The 20,103-nt window shown below is 42.2% G+C and overlaps 1 protein-coding gene across 1 annotated transcript in view; it reads left to right on the top strand.

The window, feature by feature from the left end:
- The window catches only part of TMEM71 (transmembrane protein 71), a 449,505-nt gene that overhangs the window by 409,404 nt on the left and 19,998 nt on the right, over positions 1 to 20,103 (top strand). The window contains exon 10 of the mRNA XM_044067053.1: positions 13,158 to 13,181. Within this exon, the coding sequence (XP_043922988.1) occupies positions 13,158 to 13,181 (24 nt within the window). The remainder of the gene's footprint in view (positions 1 to 13,157; positions 13,182 to 20,103) is intronic.

Here is a 20,103-nt window from a genome sequence, read left to right as displayed (position 1 = left end):
GTTAATCACTATGTAATCCAATGTAACTATTGTCTGTTTATTTTACTGTGGAGCTTTTCTCCCCGGGCCTCCGCTGAAAATGGACCCACGTCCAGTCGGACACTCCCGGTCAACAAATTTAAATAAATAAAATAAATAATAAATAAATAAATAAATCTTGTTTGCCGCACAGCTATATAGCAGCATTTCACTGAGCTCTCCAGCTAAGTGTTATATTTTTCAAAATTTTATAGTATTTGAGAGTTCTTTCCTGTCAAATTCTTATTTTTCTCTAATTACTCACTCAGCTCTACACACAGGTATCTCTTTTCTCGTACCATTGTGGGTATTTTCCCTTTTTACCCTTGTGGTATTCCCAGTACCATTGTTGGTATTTCCCCTCTCTTCTCTCTCTAACTTTCCTTTCTAGTTTATCATTGTGTGTTTTTCTGTTGTTATGTCTGAAAAGAAAGGGACAACGGGGTTTAAACACTGCTCTTCTTGCAGTGGTAAACTCCCTAATAGCAATCTGCATGAGGAATGTGTGTATTGTTTGGGGGTTCCGCACTTATCGGCGAAACCTCCCTGTCACATTTGTGCCAGTTTCAGTCAGTGGATGCTGAATGAAAGACGAAACAAGTTAATCCTCAAAGACCTGCTTCCTTCTCCTTTTTCGGAGGCTATTTCTGCAATGGAGGTCTCAACCCCTCCTTCTGTGGACAAAAAACGTCCTCTTTCTGACTCCTGTTCACCGGCCGGTGATAGGGGCAAACCTCATAAGCATAAGGCCCGTAAGACTTCTTCTGAGCATCGAATCGCCTCCTCGGTTCCAACCACCGCTGCTCCAAGTTTGGCTCCAGTTGTTCATACGGGATTTGCCATGATCTCCTCGTCGGCACCGGTCCTGGCACAGATGACTATGGCTCCCGCTGTAACTTTGGTTCCAGCCAGTTTGCCTGCCTCTACTTCAGCACCGACATCCCCCATCTCTGATCCAACGTTGGTTCTGACAATATCTTTGGAGCCGCTATTGACCTCCACCCCAGCTGTGACTTCGGCTCTGAGCCCATTCTCGGCTCCGATTATTCTCTTGCTGCCAGTTTCTAAACTGGAATCCTCGGTGCCGATTTTCAATACACCGCGGACCCAGTACTCCCTGTCTGCGGATCCATTTGCTGGATGAGCTTTCAGCCCCTTTTTGGACTGGCCTGATTCCCCCTCAGGGGCATTGGTAAGGTCCACCAGGAGCCTATCTAAGTTGGATGTGGTGCACCTCTTTGATCAGCTGCTGACAGCCAGGGGAATTACAAATTTTCCTAGAGCCCATCCCACTCCAGGTTTTGGATCCATTGTCCTGGCGACCCCCACGTATTCTTCTCCCTTGGACCCCTTGGTTCCGAGGCTTATATTTCTGACATCTACAAGAGTACCCCTTGCCTCGGCGCCAACAACGACCATGTCAGAGGCTCCGAGGCCCCTTTGGGTGTTGGTTCCGTCAGAACCCACCATTCCTCAATCTGATGCTTGGGGGTAGAACGCTTGGTTCCAGACACGGCTCCGGTTGTGTCACCAGTTCCAGCTTCGGGTCCAAGGGTGACTCCCGCCCCAGTTTTACTTGAGGCTCCATCTCCAGGAGCGGACCGCGTGGAGCAGAGTGTGACTCCTGTTTTGAAATTGCCTTCTTCGGTTCCGGGCTCCCATTCCTCTTCAGGCGGGCCTGCTTTCCGAGTGATGGAGAGGATGCTTGCTTCGAGCAATCCTCCTTACGTCAGACCTACCACCCGTTTCCTCTGAGCTGCAGCTGTCAAAAGCCATCCCCCCAGGACTCCAAGAGCGCAAGACTCAGGAAAGCCCTGTACAGGGTATTTCCCTTTCTGAGTCTTCTTCGGATGCTCCCACCGAAGAACCCCTCAGAAACAGGCATGTAAGAGAAAACACATGGACTCACCAGAGGAGTCCCTCATGGAAGATACAGACTACGATGATGGGGAAGGGTCCCCATGGTCACCCCCTGACGATGTCTCATTTGAAGACATCCTGGAAAATTTTGAGGCAGAGGGGTGACTGGAAGCCCTCCAACCCTTCCTCGGAGGAATTGGTATTTCTGCATCCCTTCCACTGTCGGCCCTCTACTTCTTGGGTGACCCCCCCCTGCCACTGAGTTAGTCAAGCTAATTGTGCAGCGGGCATGGAAGAATCCTGACACCATTGAGGCCATTCCCAGGAGATCAGATAAGATACTTTCCCCTCCAGAGGATCTACCCCATTTGTCTAGAGGTTTGCCAGTAGACGCTTTGGTGGTGGCAGTTGCCATGAAAAAGGACCTTGTGGAGGAAGGTCCTGCTGTCCACCCGCCCAACAGAGAGTCCCAGGTGGTGGACAGGTTAGGGAAGCGAGTTTTTGCTTCAGCGACCTTTGCTGTCAGGTCCCTGAACTTTTTGGCACATTTTACGAGGCTACAAAGAGATCTCATCACCAAGCTCTTTGGAACCCTCGAGGGTCAAGTTTCAGACTTGGCACGTGATAAAGTTGCTTCCCAACTTGTCAATTTCCAACTCGTCCATAAGGTTGCTGTCCCACTCAACCGAAGGGGTGGCTAGAGCTGTGGGTACAGGAGTAGTTATAAGATGCTACGCCTGGATGCGCATTTGTGACCTTGCGGACTCCTTCAAGTCTTCCTTTTTAAATGCCCCTATCGAACCATCAGCTCTGTTCAGTTCTAAGGTCAAGGACACATTAGCTAGGTGCAAGCAGGAAAGGAAGACTTTGTCTGCAGTGGGTCTACATTTTTCCAAACCTCAGTTCTCCTTCTCCAGGAACCAGAGGAGTGGAAAAATGTGGCACAAAAAGTCTTAAGGTCCTTTCCATGAGGCACGTGGTGAGGACTCCCCCAGAGGCAGAGGGGGTTCCAATAATGGAAGACACCCCTTTCGGGGCAGAGGGGGTCCCCGAAATCAGGACTCCAGAGATTCTTTCTCGGGAAGACTATATCAGTGCTCCTGAAGCACTGTCCGATTGCTTTCCTCTGGAAGCAATCGGGGCTCATTTCTCTCTGCACTAAGCTGCCTGGCTCTCTATTACAAATGATCAGTGGGTGCTGAGAATAATTTCCAGAGGCTGTCACATCCCCCTAATCTCTTACCCCAGACCTCTGAAATCCCTTCCCGCTGTTCCAACCAGTCAAAGGGAGGAGGCAATTTCCGAAATAAGAAAGCTATGTCAAAAATGAGTCATCCAACAGGTCCCCCCAGACCACTGCGGATCTAGGTTTTACTCAAGATTCTTTTTAGTGCCAAAAATGACCGGGGACTGGAAGCCCATTTTGGATCTCAGCCAGCTAAACAAATCAGTGGTTCAGACCAAGTTCCACATGGTCATGATTCAATCCATCCTACCTTTTCTTCGGGAGGGTGTGTGGATGTGCTCGATAGACCTCTGGGATGCGCATTACCACATCAAAATGGACAAATGTTCCAGGACCCTCCTTCGCTTCTGGCCGGGAACCAATCATTATTAATTACGAGCCCTGCCATTTGGTCTCTGAACGGCCCCCAGAGTGTTCACGAAATGCCTAGCAGTGGTCACAGCTCATCTGAGACTTCAGGGATTCCAGGTGTTTCCATATTTACACGATTGGCTCCTCTCCACCCCCACTAAGTGCCTCCATGTCTAGGCCCTCCGCTACACTCTAGTACTAGCAGAGTTGCTGGGCATCTCCATTTACTGGGAAAAAAATTCAGCCTTCAGCCCTCACAACAATTGGAATTTATAGGGGCAGTATTCAACACTCAAACAAGTCTGGTCTCTCTTCCCCCTCACAGGCTTCAGAGACTAAGGGCACAAGTTCAAGTGATACTCTGTCGAATAAAGGTGTCTGCAAGGGAAGTTTTTCAAGATCTGGGGTCTATGGCGGTGGCCATCCCAATTGTTCCCCTAGCCAGATTACATATGAGACTGCTACAAAGCCTCCTTCTGTCCCAGTGGATACCCAATCTTCATCCCCTGAGCTCAGAGTCTCATCACCAACTCCTGCAAAAAAGATCTCCTCTGGTGAATGAGAACAGACGAAAATCTTTGGTGTCGCCCCTTCCAGGCTCCCCAACCCAGCGCCACGGTGACCACAGACGCTTCTCTGATAGAGTGGGGGGGCCACTTCCAGGGAAAGTCAGTCCAAGGCACGTGGTCCAGCATAGAGGTCAACTTGCATATCAATGTCCTGGAGTTAAGAGCGGTTCTATTGGCATTGCAAGCATTCCACCCACTCCTTCTGTCAGGAACAATTGCTATCCAGTCGGACAACATGTCCATCGTCTGGTACATAAACAAACAGGGAGGGACCAAATCCTACCCCCTATGTCGCAAGGCCATGAGAATCTGGCATTGGGCGATAGCTTCCAACCGCTTTCTGATCGCAACGCATATCCCAGGGAGCTCCAACGTGATTGCAGGCAAGCTGAGCAGGTGCATCCTCCATCCTCATGAGTGGTCTCTCAATCCGAGCATGATGCTTTGACTCATGATTGGCCCGCGGGTCTCCTTTATGCTTATCCTCCGATACCTCTGATCCCTCTTTTTTTAAAGAAAGCTATTTGGTTGAGAAGCAAAGTGATCCTCATTGTTCCGTTCTGGTCTCGTCAAGTGTGGCTTCCCTTCCTCCGACCTCACCTGTTACAACCTCCTTGGATCCTGGACACCCGTCAGGACCTCATATCTCACCCAGAAATCTATCCACTCTCAAGTTGACAGTTTGGCTTCTCCACTTCCATTAGTTGCCAGGCAGGAAATCCTCTCCTCATCTGTCCGTGATATTATGCTGGCCTGCCATAAACCACCCACCAGAAAACTTTACAGGGACGAATGGAAAAGATTCTCGATCTCGTCACATAATCGGATGCTAAATCCGTTTTCAACTCCTGTAGCTACTATTCTTCATTACCTTTCTGAGTTGTTTGACAATGGTGCATCAGCTTCCATCATTCGAGTCCATTTAGCAGCTATTTCCAACTTCCATAATGGTTCAGATGGAGTCCCGCTTATTTCCATCTGACTTTGCAAGACCTTTCTCAAGGGAATTTTCCATAGCAGACCTAGGCATGGAATCTCTCCCAGGTTTTCCAGTCTCTCTCACTACCCCCTTTTGAACCTGCTGCAACATGTGATCTAAAATTCCTGTCATGGAAATCCTCGTTTTTGGTGGTGGTCACTTCATCCAGAACAAATATCTGAGTTGCAAGCCTTATGCATCAAGAGTTCCTATCTGATCTTCCATAAGGACAGAGTATCACTTCGTACTAATCCATCCTTTCTCCCCAAGGTGGTTTCTGACTTTTCTATTAACCAGTCCATTGAACTCCCTGTATTCTTTCCAAATTATTCAAACAAGGGAGAATACTGCCTGCATTCATTGGATGTTCATAGACAACTAAGTTTCTACCTGGACAGAACTAAGTCCTTTCGCAAGTCAGACCAACTTTTCATTTCCTTTTCTGGTCCTAGAATGGGGTGTGCAGTATCTAAAGTTACTTTGTCAAAATGGCCCAGGGATTGCATTACCTTCTCATATTCACTTATGAATGAATCTAAGCCTGCTCAAATCAAAGCTCACTCAACTAAGGCTATCACAGCTCCTGTTGCTTTCCACTCCAGGGCCTCCATGGATGACATCTATGCAGCAGCCATTTGGGCTAAACCCCATACCTTCATCAAGCATTACATATTGGATCTGATCTCCAGGGGAAGAGTGGCCTTTGGCTCAATGATTCTCAGGAATGTTCTTCCATAAGGGCCACCCAGGTTCTCCAAGTAGCTTAGGATTCTGTCCCATCAGTGATGAATAGGAAGAAGATTAACAACTTCAGATAAAGAAGTTATGTCTTACCATAGTGTTCCATCTGAGTTGATCTTCTTCCAGTCATCACACCCTCCCACTGGCCCCCACCAAAGGTTCCTGGTGGATCTTCTGAGTCTTTGTGGTGTTTCAGGGTTTCGTAGTGATGGCCTCTGACTTTCTGTTTCTTCAATATGTTGCATGCAAACTCGATCTGAGGTAACTGAGTGAAGGGCATTGTGGGTAGCAGCTTAGCTCAAGAGTTTTTGGTGCACGCAAGCTTGGTATAAGGCTGACTTGGCTCCAAGGGCTCGGAACCGAACCCATCAGTGATGACTGGAAGAAGATCAACAACTCAGATGGAACATTATGGTAAGACATAACTTCTTTTTTCTCCCGCTGAAAATACTGGACCATTCTAACAATAGTCTCAGAGAAAGAGAAACTCCCACAAGGAGAATCAAAAAGAGAGCTCTCCTCTAAGTCTGAATCAGAACTCTGAGGACAAAACCCTAAATCAGTCCCTGTATATTCCTGTTCAGATTCAGAATCTTAATCTCTACAAGAAGGAAGGCATCCCTCTTTTTTTACCAGAAACTACTCTACAAGAAGGATCAGTAGCCTAAATCAAATCCTGAGTTAGTTCCAGTAAACTACTCCTATCCAATGAAATTTGAGGAGTAGACACATGCTTGGGTCCCTGTTTCTTTTTGACAGGAAAGATGGGGCTAGCTGTGTTAGGATGGGCACAGCACAGCATACTGGCACAACGGGGAAGCCTTCCCTGTCTCCTCTTCCAGGAACAACAAGAGTGGTCCCCAGCAGCCAAAGAGGACATGGCTAATGCCCAGTCCATAGTGGCTGTGTTACCACCAGAGGGATCTGGGGTAAAAGATGAGTGGTCTGAGGTACAACAGATGGCCACAGCAGAGTCACCCACCTGCGACTGAGGCAAATTGCAAGCCTGCTGTGGTGGCAAAGGTGGTTTGCTTAACTTTTTCTTTTTGAGGCTGGAAGAAAGACCAACCAAGGGAGTGACATTCCGTTCCATGATCAAACCGAAAATGGTGCCTCTATCCTGTGGAAAACAAGTATTTTTTTGTCAGAAAAAACACAGTAAAAAGCACTTTCAAACATTATGCCAGCCCCAGAACATTAAAATAAACACAATTTCTCCACAGAAAATAGTTTATCAGCTATATAACACTACTTTTAAACTGACAGAAACAATGAGTGCTCCATTTAAAAGTACATTACAGTCTTGAGGCAATCCATGAAAATACAACACTTGTAGCTTTAAAATAACTTTCCTGAAGAGAAATATCAGTAAAAAGTAAAAAAATGGAATTATCTGATGTTGTCAGGTTTCATTCTGTCCTCAACTGTTGGGTTCAGATCCGAACCTCAGATCCATCTCAGCCGTTACTAAAGCTTTTGGTAACAAAAAGCTTTTCTCCCTTACCAATAATGCACCAGCCCCTAACATACCACAGATCTCATTTGCTGCTTTTTGCAAAAAGATGTGGTAAGCCTTAGCTCTCGAGTTTCAGTTTTCTAAAAAAACAGATAAATGTATTTTTTTCTATGAAAATCTTTTATTTCTCTTACATTATTCCCTTACCCTTGTACATTAGTTATCTTCTCTATCTCTCTATTTAAAAAAAAAAGTTCTTATCTTGTGCTTCTGTTTTTTTTTTATGCTGATATGGCTGAGAAGGGTCCTTCCGGCTTTAAAAAAATATCTGAAATGTGGGCACAGATTGTCTCTTTCAGACTCCCATATGCTTTGTATTTATTGCTTAGGTCCACAGCATCTGCAGGAGGATCTTTCTATTTGCCATACCTTTAATCCCCGCGTGCTCGTTGGTGGAAAGAATAAGCTTATTCTTAAATGTTTGTTACCATCATCCTTTGGTGAAACTATCACTGGGCCTCTGTCCCTCAAAGTAAAGTCTAAGGAGTCAAAATGTCTTTAAGTGGGTGGCTGTGGATGCCATGGTCATGGCGGCAGCCCCAGGAAGGAACTTGCCTATCAAAGTTCCTCTGTTCATCCCCCTAACAGGGAGCCTAGGGTGACAGATAGATTTGCAAAGCATGTCTATGCTTCAGCAGCCCTTGCTCATAGGTCGCTGAACTATTTGTCACATTTTACTAGGTTGCAGTGGAACTTGATCAAAGAACTTTCAAATTCCCTTTCATGGACCATTACTGCTGAGGCCCAATCATCTATGGCCTCTCAGATGGCTACCCTCCACTCTCTTTTGAATTCATCCATGAGGTTTATTTTGCATGCAGGGCAGCGGGTTCAGGCTTATCCATTAGGAGGCATGCCTGGATGCATTTATATGATTTTGTGGAGCCCTTCAAATCCTTGTTTATCAATATTCCCTTTGACAGCAGTTCTTTGTTTGGCCCCAAAGTGAAGGGTACATTATCCAGATGTGAGAAAGATGTAAAGATCCTTTCTGCAGTAGGTATACGTATTTTGACCTCTCAAAGATTCTTTTATAGGAATCAACAAGGCAGTCAGAATATGTGGTTCAAGAAGTCCTCTAAACACGTTTGATAATCACATTGCCAAAGTGGTTAGAAAATCCTTCTACATGGCCCACCTAATCATAAAAGGGTTTGCATCCAGATCAAAAGAGGTCATTGTGCCCCTCTACTCATCACTCATCAGACCCATCATAGAGTACAACGCCCCATTTGGGATGTACCTTACAAGACACATGCAACAGCTGGAAAGACCACAGAAGTACCTCACCAAGTGGATCACTGGCCTCAAACAGATGCCCTATGCAGCTCGACTGAAGAAACTCCAGTTGTACTCGGTTGCATACCGCCTACTCAGAGGTGATCTCTGCCTGACGTACAAGGCCATGTCCAACCCAGAATTGGTGGACATGCTCCACCTAAAGAAAACCTTATCCCCTCGAGCCACACGCTCTAGGAATCTAAACCTCACCACAACAATAAATAGGACATGCTGGAGGGATTGATTCCTGTCCCAGAGACTTCCCATGCTTTGGAACAAGATCCCATTCTACATTAGGTAGAGCTCCTCGCTAACACTCTTCAAAAGAAACCTTGACGAGTGGATGGGAAACAGAAAGTTTACCTTGGGGATCACTTCAGTGGCTGTGCTGGACAGAGGCACAGGGATCTAATCTAAGGGGGCAGTGAAAGCCAACACATTCTGGCTAGGCTTATAAATGCCTTCGGGCAGATAGCCTAGTACCAACCTATGAACCTATGAACAACAAATGCAGCAGCTTATTTGCCCTAATCCCTCCTCAGGGGGAGTCACTGTGGGATGCTCTGCTTCATGACTGGCTTCCCGGTCTACTTTATGCTTATTCATCAATTCCTCTGATTCTGAAATTCCTGCAGAAAGCCATCAGGTTGAAGAGCAAAGTCATCTTCATTGCACTTTACTGGCCTTGTCAGATTTGGTTCCCCTTCCTGTGGCCTCATCTTTTTTGCCAGCCTTGAATACTGGATCCAATTCCAGATCTCCTGTCACATCCAACAGGCATTGTTTGTTCAGATATCCAAAACCACAAGCTAACAGCATGGTTCCTCCAATTCCATTGATAGCCATTAATAGCCAGACAACCAATGCTCCCTTCACCTGTTCATCATATACTTTTATCTTTCCATAAACCTTCAACAAGAAAGCTTTTACAAGTAAATGGAAAAGGTTTGTTTACTGGGCACAACAAAACCATATTGACCCCTTTTCAGCTCCGATACGTAACATAATTGAATTTTTAGCTTTGATCTTTAATGAGGGAGCGAGCTCCTTTACCATAAAGGTTCAATTGGCAGCAATATCTAATTTTCATATTGGATTTGAAAATTCTTTTGTGGCCTTTTCTAAATTTTGTAAAGCATTTTTAAGTGGCAGTTTTCTATTGAGACCCCTGTATAAAGATCCTGCTCCACCTTGGGATTTGAACTTGTTACTGCAAGCTTTAATTAATTCCCCCTTCGAGCCATCAGTGAAATGTGATCTTAAATTCCTGACTTGGAAAACTGTCTTTCTAGTGGCCATTACCTCTGCCAGAAGAATTTCAGAACTTCAAGCACTGTTGTCAAAACCTCCCTACTTGATCTTTCATATGATAAGGATACAGTTAAATTACGAACCAATGTGTCTTTCCTTCGCAAGGTGGTGTCAGAATCCAGTATCAATCAGTCCATTAATTTGCTAGTATTCTTTTCTAAATTTATAAACAAAGGTGAATATATGTTGAATTTATTGGATGTTCACAGGCAATTGTATTTTTATTTACATAGGACAAAAGAAATCAGAAAGAGCAGTTTATTTCTTTTGCAATTTTGAAATTGGGAAAGCCAGTGGCAAAAGTAACTCTAGCCAAATGACTGACAGATTGTATTTCTTTTATCTGTAATAAACTGGGTCTAACCTTACCAAAACCTGTAAGAGCCCATTGAACTAGGTCCATGGCAACTTCTTCAGTCTTTCTATTCAGAGCTTCCATGGACAACATATGTGCAGCTGCAACTTGGTCGAATCCTCGTGCATTTATCAGTCATTACAAATTAGATCTGGTCTCGTGGGGTAGAGTGGCTTTTGGCTCAAATGTGATCAGGAATATTCTTCCTTAGAGTCCACCTGGGGTTGTAGGTAGCTGCGGACTCTGTTCCAACAGTTAAGGATAGAATGAAAAGTGGCAACATCAGATAAAGAAGTTATGTACTCACCATAACATTCCATCTGTGTTGTCCATTTTCATTTGTCCTCAACTTCCTGCCCTACACCCCCCCAACTCTTAATTTCAACAAACTTCTGGAAGGATGAGACACTGTAAGAACACCACTGTCCTTTATGATTGAGCTCCAGATATAGTTCCCCTCTGTAAAACATATACATATTTATGTATCTTTATACATGCATATTGGTAGATACCACTTCACTTAAAATCAACAAAGAAGATCTGGGGTATGTTAGGTGTTGGTGCATTATGGGTAAGGGAGAAGCTCAAGAGATTTTGGTTACTATGAGCTTTAGTAATGGCCAAGTTGGATCCGAGGTTCGGATCCGAACCCAACAGTTGAGGAAGAATGAAAATGGTCAACACAGATGGAATGTTATGGTGGGCACATATCTTCTTTTTTCCCCAAAGGGAATTTATCTGCTCATCTAAGAAAAGCACAAGCTGACTCTTGATCCTTAAAAGCCTCAGAGGACCATACTGTTCGGCAGCAGTAAAGATGTGAAGGGCTTATTTATTTTATTTTACATTTGCTAACCGGGAAAGTCCGACTGGACACACGTCCTTTTTCAGCAGAGGCCTGGGGAGAAAAGCTCCCTTAACATCACAAGTTATTAATTCAACAACTGATAAGGATTACATATACAAGTTTAAGAATAGAGCAAAACAAAATTAAGCTAGGCTTATTCAATAATTTTACAATTGATAAGGATAGCATATTCATATTTAAGAAGAAAGCAAAAATAAAATTAAATCAGGATCTTTCAGTGAGGTGTTCCTTAGTGCAAAAAGTAGTTATTATGGTACAATAATGTATAGTATTCATAATAATCATGATTGGGAGGTGGTAAAGGAGATGAGAAGATGAAGAGTGAGTTAGGAGAAGTGAGAATAAGAAGAAAAGAGTATGTGGGAGGACGTTAAAATAGGGGGAGCCAGGATAAGATGGAGTAGGATTAACCTGGGGTGTCACAGTGGCACATCCATTTGGTTTGCAAGTATGTTTTTAGCGATTTCTTGAACTGAGATAGGGATGTGGCAGCTATGTTCATGAGCAGAGAGTTCCATTTTTTAGAGATATAGTTAGAATAGAGTGAGACCCCAGCAGAGTTATTAGGTTTTATGACCTGTAGAAGGGGTTTATTGTTGGAGCATAGTGCTCTAGTACTGGTATGGGAGCGTACTAGGTTTTGTAATGCAGGGTTTTTCTCGGGGTAGTGTAGTAGGCTTCTCACCCAAACTTGTATTTTAGTCAACTCAGCTTGAGCTGCTTGACAGTTTGGGTGCATGGAAGGTGCCCTAAAGCTTTGGAAGCTGGCCAGCTGTTATATCCGTGGCAGGATATAAACCATATAGCTAAGGCTACTGCAACAGTGATCAATGTGAAGAATATCTATATTTCAATATAATTAGATATATATAAAAATGGAAAAATGAAATAAAACATTCATAACTTTGATGCAGTGCATGGAGTGCAGTGATTTACACGGAAAAAAGACCAATCATTAAGCACTGCTATAGCACGAGACTTGATCCTAACAAATGCACTCCCTGCTTAACATGCTACAATCAGGTTTCTTGCTAGGCAGTCAAATCTGCCAGTACTGATCAGCAAATAACAGAGAAGATTTGTTTCTCCCTGCTATCTGTGCCACTAATGGGTCCCAGACTTCCTTTTTATAAGCTTAGAAAGTTGCTGAAATAACAGGATTTGTTTTAGCTTGCATTTTCTGAAGTATATGAAGTCTGAAACTCAACTGTATGTTATTATTTAGTGACACCAGCCCTTGATGATGCCTGAAGACGACAAATTTTATGAGGAATGGATCAAACATATGCGGCAATAAATCTGAACATTCTGAGAAAATCTGGACAGTTGAGAGACATAGAAGATGAGTGCAAACATAAGAAACTGAGTTACACTGTTTTTCTGACAGCATTTGCTAAGTGTTTTACAACTTTGAATGCCAACAAAACACTTAGCACATTTTTTCTGTAGCCAGCAATACATAGAGCAGATAAAGCTGCATGCACTACAAAGAATTATGATCAGGTCTCCTATCATAACTATTCATTACGTGTTCTTGACATGGATGCCAAGATTCACCTCTTGAGCTTCATTTTCATGGTGAATTTCTTGGCAACCATGTCTCAAACACATAATAAGCACGTTATGATCCATTATCTGCTCATAATCCACTATATTGTGGCTAATATTTACAACTGTCATACTTTAATGGCTTCTGTGTATAATATAACAAGTACATTATGATTCTGGCATCATCTTAATATGCACACAGCTCTGAACTCAGAGACATTAAGAGTGTACTATAAAATTACTCACACACACACACACACACACACACACACACACACACACACACACACACACACAGGTAAAAGCCAGGACACCAGTATATGCTATTTCAGAACCGAGTCTGGTAAATACATATAACCTTTGTTCATTTTTAGTGCATGTAATTTTATGTTAGCAATAAAGGTTTGTGAGCTAAGTTGGATGAGTTGCATGTGCAAATTAAACATCAAGAGTGTATGATTAAAATTAAAGCTTATATCAGTGATAGCTTTCTAATACTTGTTTTCTTTTGCAGAATATAGCTTCAGAAAACAACCAGGTAAGTACTGTAATTGGATGCCCACAGACTGCATGTTATGAGCTATTAATTCATATTCTGTATTCACCATATAGCATAAATGATGTAAAATGTTTAGGTTTTGGTTGGTACCCTGTTTTAGTGTTGTTATTGATTCATTCTGTTTTGAATTACATCCACAAATCATCCACAAATTTTCACTAGAGCACTGTTTTAGTGCATAATATTTTAATGGTTAATATATTAAGATGTTTAAAAACAAAGCACCATGCAAGGTAAAATTGAATAATCATACGGCAATACATCTGGCTGATAAGTTACAACAAAGCTGAGAAAGGAAGTAAGACATAGGGATTATATTAATAGAATGGTTCTTATATTGAAATGAGGTGTATTTATCTTTAAAGGTGACACTTAAGGGAAACCCATAAAATAGGCCTCAGTATCACAAATCCATATCAGGAAAGATAATGTATTCCACATTTATGGTTATCAAATAATAAAAAGTATGCTTTCCAAAGTTTCCATCTGAAACTTAGACGTGGCCATCAGCCTTTCTCATGATAATCAGATGGAGGTAGTACTGCGTGGGAGACCAGCAGCTCTTTTAAATAGATAGTACCCAGACCATGTAGGGCAAAAAAGTTAAGAAGCATGTAATGTGAATGCTGTGAGAAGAACCAGTCAGCATCTTGACTGCTGAATACTGAACTTTCTGACATTTTATTTAATTTTGTTTACATTTTTGTTTGTTAACAGGAGTACAGCACTGTTTTTCAGGATCAGCTTAGTTAACAGATAAAAATAAAATGTGAGTGAATGCCGTGTACAGCAGTCAAGATGTTGACTTGTTCTTCTCACATCATTCACATTACCTTTATTCTTTAGAATCCAGTTTGCTCTGCACTGGCTTCCTTTGGTAGTAAAACATGTCTCTAAGATTATAGTTCTTATGTTTTTTTTGCTCTAAATGGTCTGGGTGTGATCTGTTTACAAAAGCTGTGGTGACAGTCACTATATATACATACATACACACACACACACACACACACACACACACACACACACACACACACACACACACACGCACCTCTACCTGTATATAGTTATATGTGTTATATTTATAGCAACACAGATACAGGTATATACAGATATATCTATGTGGGTCTACCTAGAAATCTTGAATGAGAATTATGCCAGTATTGAAATGGTCAACAGTAAACTTGCTGACACTTAAATAGTTGGCAAAATGATGTAAACTATACAAAAAGTCAAACCTGCAGTAAAACACGCAAAAAAGCTTTATTTGCAGGAAGACAAGTCCCCCTGCACCCACTTCTCCATAACACTTATATATACGATCTCCAGTATCACACAACAGTGAGAAAAATGAAAAAACTACCTAAACACTGTTGTGCACTGATCTGACAGTAAGTCCATTCCTGCAATGAACACTATTCTGTGAATTGCAAATCAACCAATTCAATCTGTTAAATCGCTGTTTAACCAAGAGAAGTTCAACAAAGTGACGTGAATACACACACACACGTATATATTTACATACATACATATATATATATATATATATATATATATATATATATATATATACAACGAGTTCCCCATTATAATCTCAAAATACTGAAATTTCGAATTTCAGTATCCCGAGACCATAAAGGTGAAATTTCAAAATAACGAAAGTGCATAAGTGCGAATCCGAATATCTCGAATCCGCACTTATGCATTTACGCTATGTTACGTGAAGTGTTTGGCTGGGATTGTGTCTGGAATTTAAGGTGAGTGAGTGTATGTGAGTGTTTTTGTAAGTTGTACGTGTGGGTTAGGGTAGGGAGGTGGAAGTATGAGTGTGAGTGTTGGATGTGTTGGTGTTTGTGTGTGTGTGTGTGTGTGTGTGTGTGTGTGTGTGTGTGTGTGTGTGTGTGTCTGCGAGAGACTGTAGAATGTCTGGGTGTGAGTTTTTTTTTTCTGTTTACGCGATCTGAGGGTTGGTATATATAGGTAGGAGGTGTGGGGGGTACAGGGGGGCTTTCCCCCCTTCTTACATGTAGTGTAGGGTTGTATAGTTTGTGTGGTATGGGTAGAGTGGTGTGTGTGTGTTGTGTGGTGTATGGTGTATGTATGTTCGTGATTGTGTGTTTCGTGCTTTTGGGTTTCGGGATTGTGAGTTGTTCGCCTTTATAGTTATGAGATACTGAAATTCGAGATTTCAGTATTTCGAGATTATAAAGAGGAACCATAGAGAGAGAGATTATATATATATATATATATATATAGATATATATATAGATATATATATATATATACACACACACACACACATATATATATATATACACACACACACATAAATATATATATATATATATATATATATATATATATATATATATATATATATATATATATATATATATGTATACAGAGAGAGAGGGGGGGCACACATATATACACATGGGTTCTGTTCAGAAGCTCAAAATACTGAAATCTCGAATTTCAGTATTTTGAGCCCAAGAATCCGAATCCAAATAATAGCAAAAGTTTAGAAGCATGAAATTAAAAACCTTGAATACCAGAGGTTTTGAATTTTGCACTTCTAAAGTTCTGCTATGGTTATGTATTCAGGTAAGTGTGTGTGTGTGTGTTAAGGGGTTTGGATAGGGGCTGTGGTGTGTGTCCGTTTGTTTTGTTGCTGTGATGTGTGTGTGCAAAGGGAAAGTAGCTTGTGTGGTGGTGATTTGTGTGTGTTTGTATGTAGTGCGACCTCGGAGTGAGAATATTTAAGTAGGGGGGCGCAGCCCCCCTCATGATGGGTGCAGGTGGGGCTTGCCCCCCTGCTTTCATGTAGTAGAGTGATTGTGTTTGTTTGTGTGGTGGATGGTGTGTGTGTATGTGTGCGTGTGTGTGTGCGTAGTAAAACCGCAAAATTCAAAACTTCTGGTATTCGAGGTTTTGAATTTTGCGGTTTTTAGTTTTCGTTGTTTTGTGGATTCCACTTCTTGGGCTCGAGATACTGAAATTCGAGATTTCAGTATTTCGAGCTTCTGAAGTGAATCCATACACATACATGCATATATACAGTGGATATAAAAAGTGTACCCCTGTTAAAATTCCAAATTTTGTGATATAAAAAATGAAACCACAATAAATCATTTCAAAGCGCTTTCACCAAATAAACATTGGCTTCATCAAAAAAAAACACTTTATTCATCTGCTTTTACTGTAATTTTGTTTCTTCCCACTTTATTACCTTATTTTGCTTGTGCTTCTTCTGAAAAGTACTCAATTGTATTATTCTGCTGCAGTTATTACTGCTTGGTAGTAGCCTGATTAAATTGTAACTGTTATTCTAAGCCTTTTAGTTTAAGCACTTGGGCTTCAGACCAGTTGTTTTACATTAAGAAGGTTTGTGGTCTGCACTCTTGTGGGAGGAGAGACTATATTTTGCCCTTCTGAGCTGGGAATTTCTGGTTAAAAACTTATTGTGCCTGCTTATTTGAACTATTTCTTTCTGAAATTTGTGCACTTTGCTTGCTTTAGCCCAGAAGTTAGTAGTTTATTGGCCATTTTGGGCTAATTTCTCTCTCTTTCATTTCCCTGCTATAAAAAATGCATTTGCACGTTTTTATGCGCTTGTATTCAGCTCAGCAAGTGCCTGCTAGGTGTCCTGCAAAGTTCTACAGCAGCAGAGAGACAAAAGAGAGATTTTGGAGTGATTAAGTATCATTTTCTCCATTTTCTTGCTGTCTTTAACTAATTCCGCTTAAAACGCCGATTTTTTAGCGTTTCTGTGATTTAAAAAGCTTGTTTCTGCTACATATTGTACTTATTTGCTGCCTGCACTTGAACTAAGTCATTTTTGTATTTGTGTGATAGCCATTTCTGTGCATTTAAAGTGTTCTTTTTATTGTATCTGCTTTATTTTCTGAAAACATATATATATATATATATATATATATACTTGTTTCCCGCCTTTCTGAACTATTATAGTCCAGTTTTCAGGTTATTGCTGAATTCAGAGCTGTGTTACAAGTTTCTGTATTGCCCATACCTTACTTGGATAGAAGAAAGTTTCTCTGTTCACATGTGAGAGAGGGGAGCTTTGAGCACCCTGTCTGTCCCTGGAGGAGTGGTTTCAGCCCAGAAGTTAGTAATTTATTGGCCATTTTGGGCTAATTTCTATATCTTTCATTTCCCTGCCATAAAAAACTCTTCAATTTTTCCCTTGGAACTAGACAAAGTTTCAACTTAAGCACTCAAACAATTCATTTCACAGCCCAGCACTTGCTCAAAACTCATAGCAAGCACTAATTAACCCTAGCACTAGACCCCCTATACTGTCCAGAAGGACAAGGCTCTCTATTTGTCCCTACCAGCCAATCAGTAAAACAGCTCACTTTACCTATTCAGGCATGTCCAAAGGGCAGTTTCAGGTGTACTCTCCAGTCCAACTGGTGAATCTGGGCCTTTTGAGGCAATGTTACAACTGCCTCATGTACACAGAGAACCCTCTCCTCCTACCACCAAACATCAATATATGCAAGAGACGCAGTTATACAACCAAACTGGAGGCAAATCTCTCTCTCTACCCAAGAGGAGAATGAAAATACTTGCAACACACCACCAGTCTCATACAGACCTACTAAACCAAAACCGACAAATAACACACATAAATACATGAAAACATACTCGGAGGCTCTAAATAAAAATCTGCAAAAGCAACAAAGACCTCCAAAGCAGACATCCAAGCAACCTCCACACCCCATCACAAACCATGAAACACATACTTCACATAATCAGTGTGCAACGCAATCACAGCCCTTAAGGCAAAATAACATGCCCAACACACTAATAATAGGCGACTCTATAGTCAGGCCCACTGATGTCCCACTAACTAGGCTGGACAAGGAGAAGGTTACAATTAGCTGCCTGTCGGGCGCCAGGATCCGCCACATAACACAAGCACTCAGGTCACTCCAGAACAAGTACAAATATGACTCTGTCATTGTCTTTGTTGGTGTGAATGACCTGAGACGTAACCCCCTGGACTACATGAAAAGAGACATGGAAGAGCTCTCTGATCACGTAGCCCAGGCCAGTATGACCCTGACCCTGAGTAGCATCCTGCCCTCACCAAGAATCATGCCACAGTATAAAGAAAAAAATGATCAATTTCAACAATTGGCTAAGTTTCTGGTGTCATTCAAAGGGGATCCGGTATATGTCTGCCTGGGATGACATGCTCAACAAGCCACATTGCTTCGCAAGAGATGGCTTGCACCTGCCACCCTCAGGCTTTCAAATACCAGCCAAGGCTTTTGCCGCCCCCATAGTGCCTTTTTTAGGCAAGGCTCAAAAGACAAACTCACCACTGTAAATAGCACAAGTAACCAAAAACTGAGGGTAATGCTACTCAACACCAGAAGTCTAAACTTCAAAATGCATGCACTCGAGGCACTCCTCAGTATGGACAACACTGATATCTGTGCAGTAACAGAAACTTTTAGTTATGTACTCACCATAACTTCAGATGTTTGGGATCCATCTCGCCTACATTCTGACTGATGGGCTCGGAGCCGATCCCTCGGCTCCGACTCGGCACGCTTATGCTATAGAGCGAGGCCTCTAATTGGCTGAGCTATCTTTATCCCAGGATGCACCACCACTAATCCCCCAGATCTTGTTTGTCCGCATTCATGCACACATGCACAGCTTGATTATATAACATTGTTAGATGTTTCAAGAAGAAACAACAGGATTCGGACCTTCTGATATCCTCTGATCTCCAAGGAAGGGGGAAGGAGGGTGGGTTATTAGGAATGTAGCGAGATGGATCCCAAACATCTGAAGTTATGGTGAGTACATAACTAAAAGATGTTATGTGATCCTATCTCGCCTACATTCTGACTGATGGGACAGCGTCCCTAGCACCTAAATCCCAGGTGGCTCATTGGAAAACACTCCTGAGCACTGTGGAACCAAATGAAGCTCGTCCTCTAGATGCCACATCTAATTTGTAGTGAGAAATGAAGGTATGCGGGTAAGACCATGTAGCCGCAGCACAAATGTCACTAATAGCAAGCTTAGAATGAAATGCTACCGAAGTAGCCATAGCCCTTGTAGAATGAGCCTTGACAGAGGTGGAAAGCTCCTTGTTAGAATAAACATAAGCTTGAGTAATACAGTCCCTGATCCATTTGGCAATAGTGACCTTTGTGACTGCGTTGCCCAATCTGTTTTCTGCAAAGGACACAAACAACTGATCTGTCTTCCTTGATTGTTTGGTCCTATCCAAATAAAAACGTAACTGCCTGTGGACATCTAGTGTGTGGAAAATAAATTCCGCTTTATTAGAGTATTTTGGGAAAAAAACTGGGAGCTCTAATGACTGTTGCAAGCATAAAGTAGAACAGACTTTAGGAACAAAAGAAGGATTTGGTCTGAGGGAAACCCTGTCTGTATGAAAAACCAAGTACGGAGGTTTCACTGACAAAGCTTGAAGTTCTGAAACCCTTCTGGCTGAAGTAATTGCCACTAGAAAAGCTGTCTTCCATGATAGAAACTTTAAATCACAGGTAGCTGCCGGTTCAAAGGGGGAAGAAGCCAAGGCGCTTAATACTATATCGAGATCCCATGGAGGTGCAGGATGAGAAACTGGAGGTTTTAATAGAGCAGCACCTTTCAAGAAGGTCTTACACAACCTGTTGCTCATTAAGGGTGGGTCTATGGATTCATGAAAATTAGAAATCGCTGCCAATTGTACTTTGATGGTAGAAACAGAAGAGCCTTGGTTGAAAAGATAGGTTAGGAACTTGAGTACTTCTGTTACGGGGGTTGAAATGGGGTCCAGGCCCCGGAGTTGAGCCCATATAGCAAATCTTTTCCATTTGCTAGAATAAAGTTTCTTCGTAGCAGACTTGTGGAC

The sequence above is a fragment of the Protopterus annectens genome, chromosome 3.part1 (assembly GCF_019279795.1).
Source record: "Protopterus annectens isolate FY-2018-M chromosome 3.part1, PAN1.0, whole genome shotgun sequence".
Lineage (NCBI taxonomy): Eukaryota > Metazoa > Chordata > Ceratodontiformes > Protopteridae > Protopterus > Protopterus annectens.
Note: the sequence above shows the minus strand (reverse complement) of the source record. Positions and strands in the feature narration are given on the sequence as shown.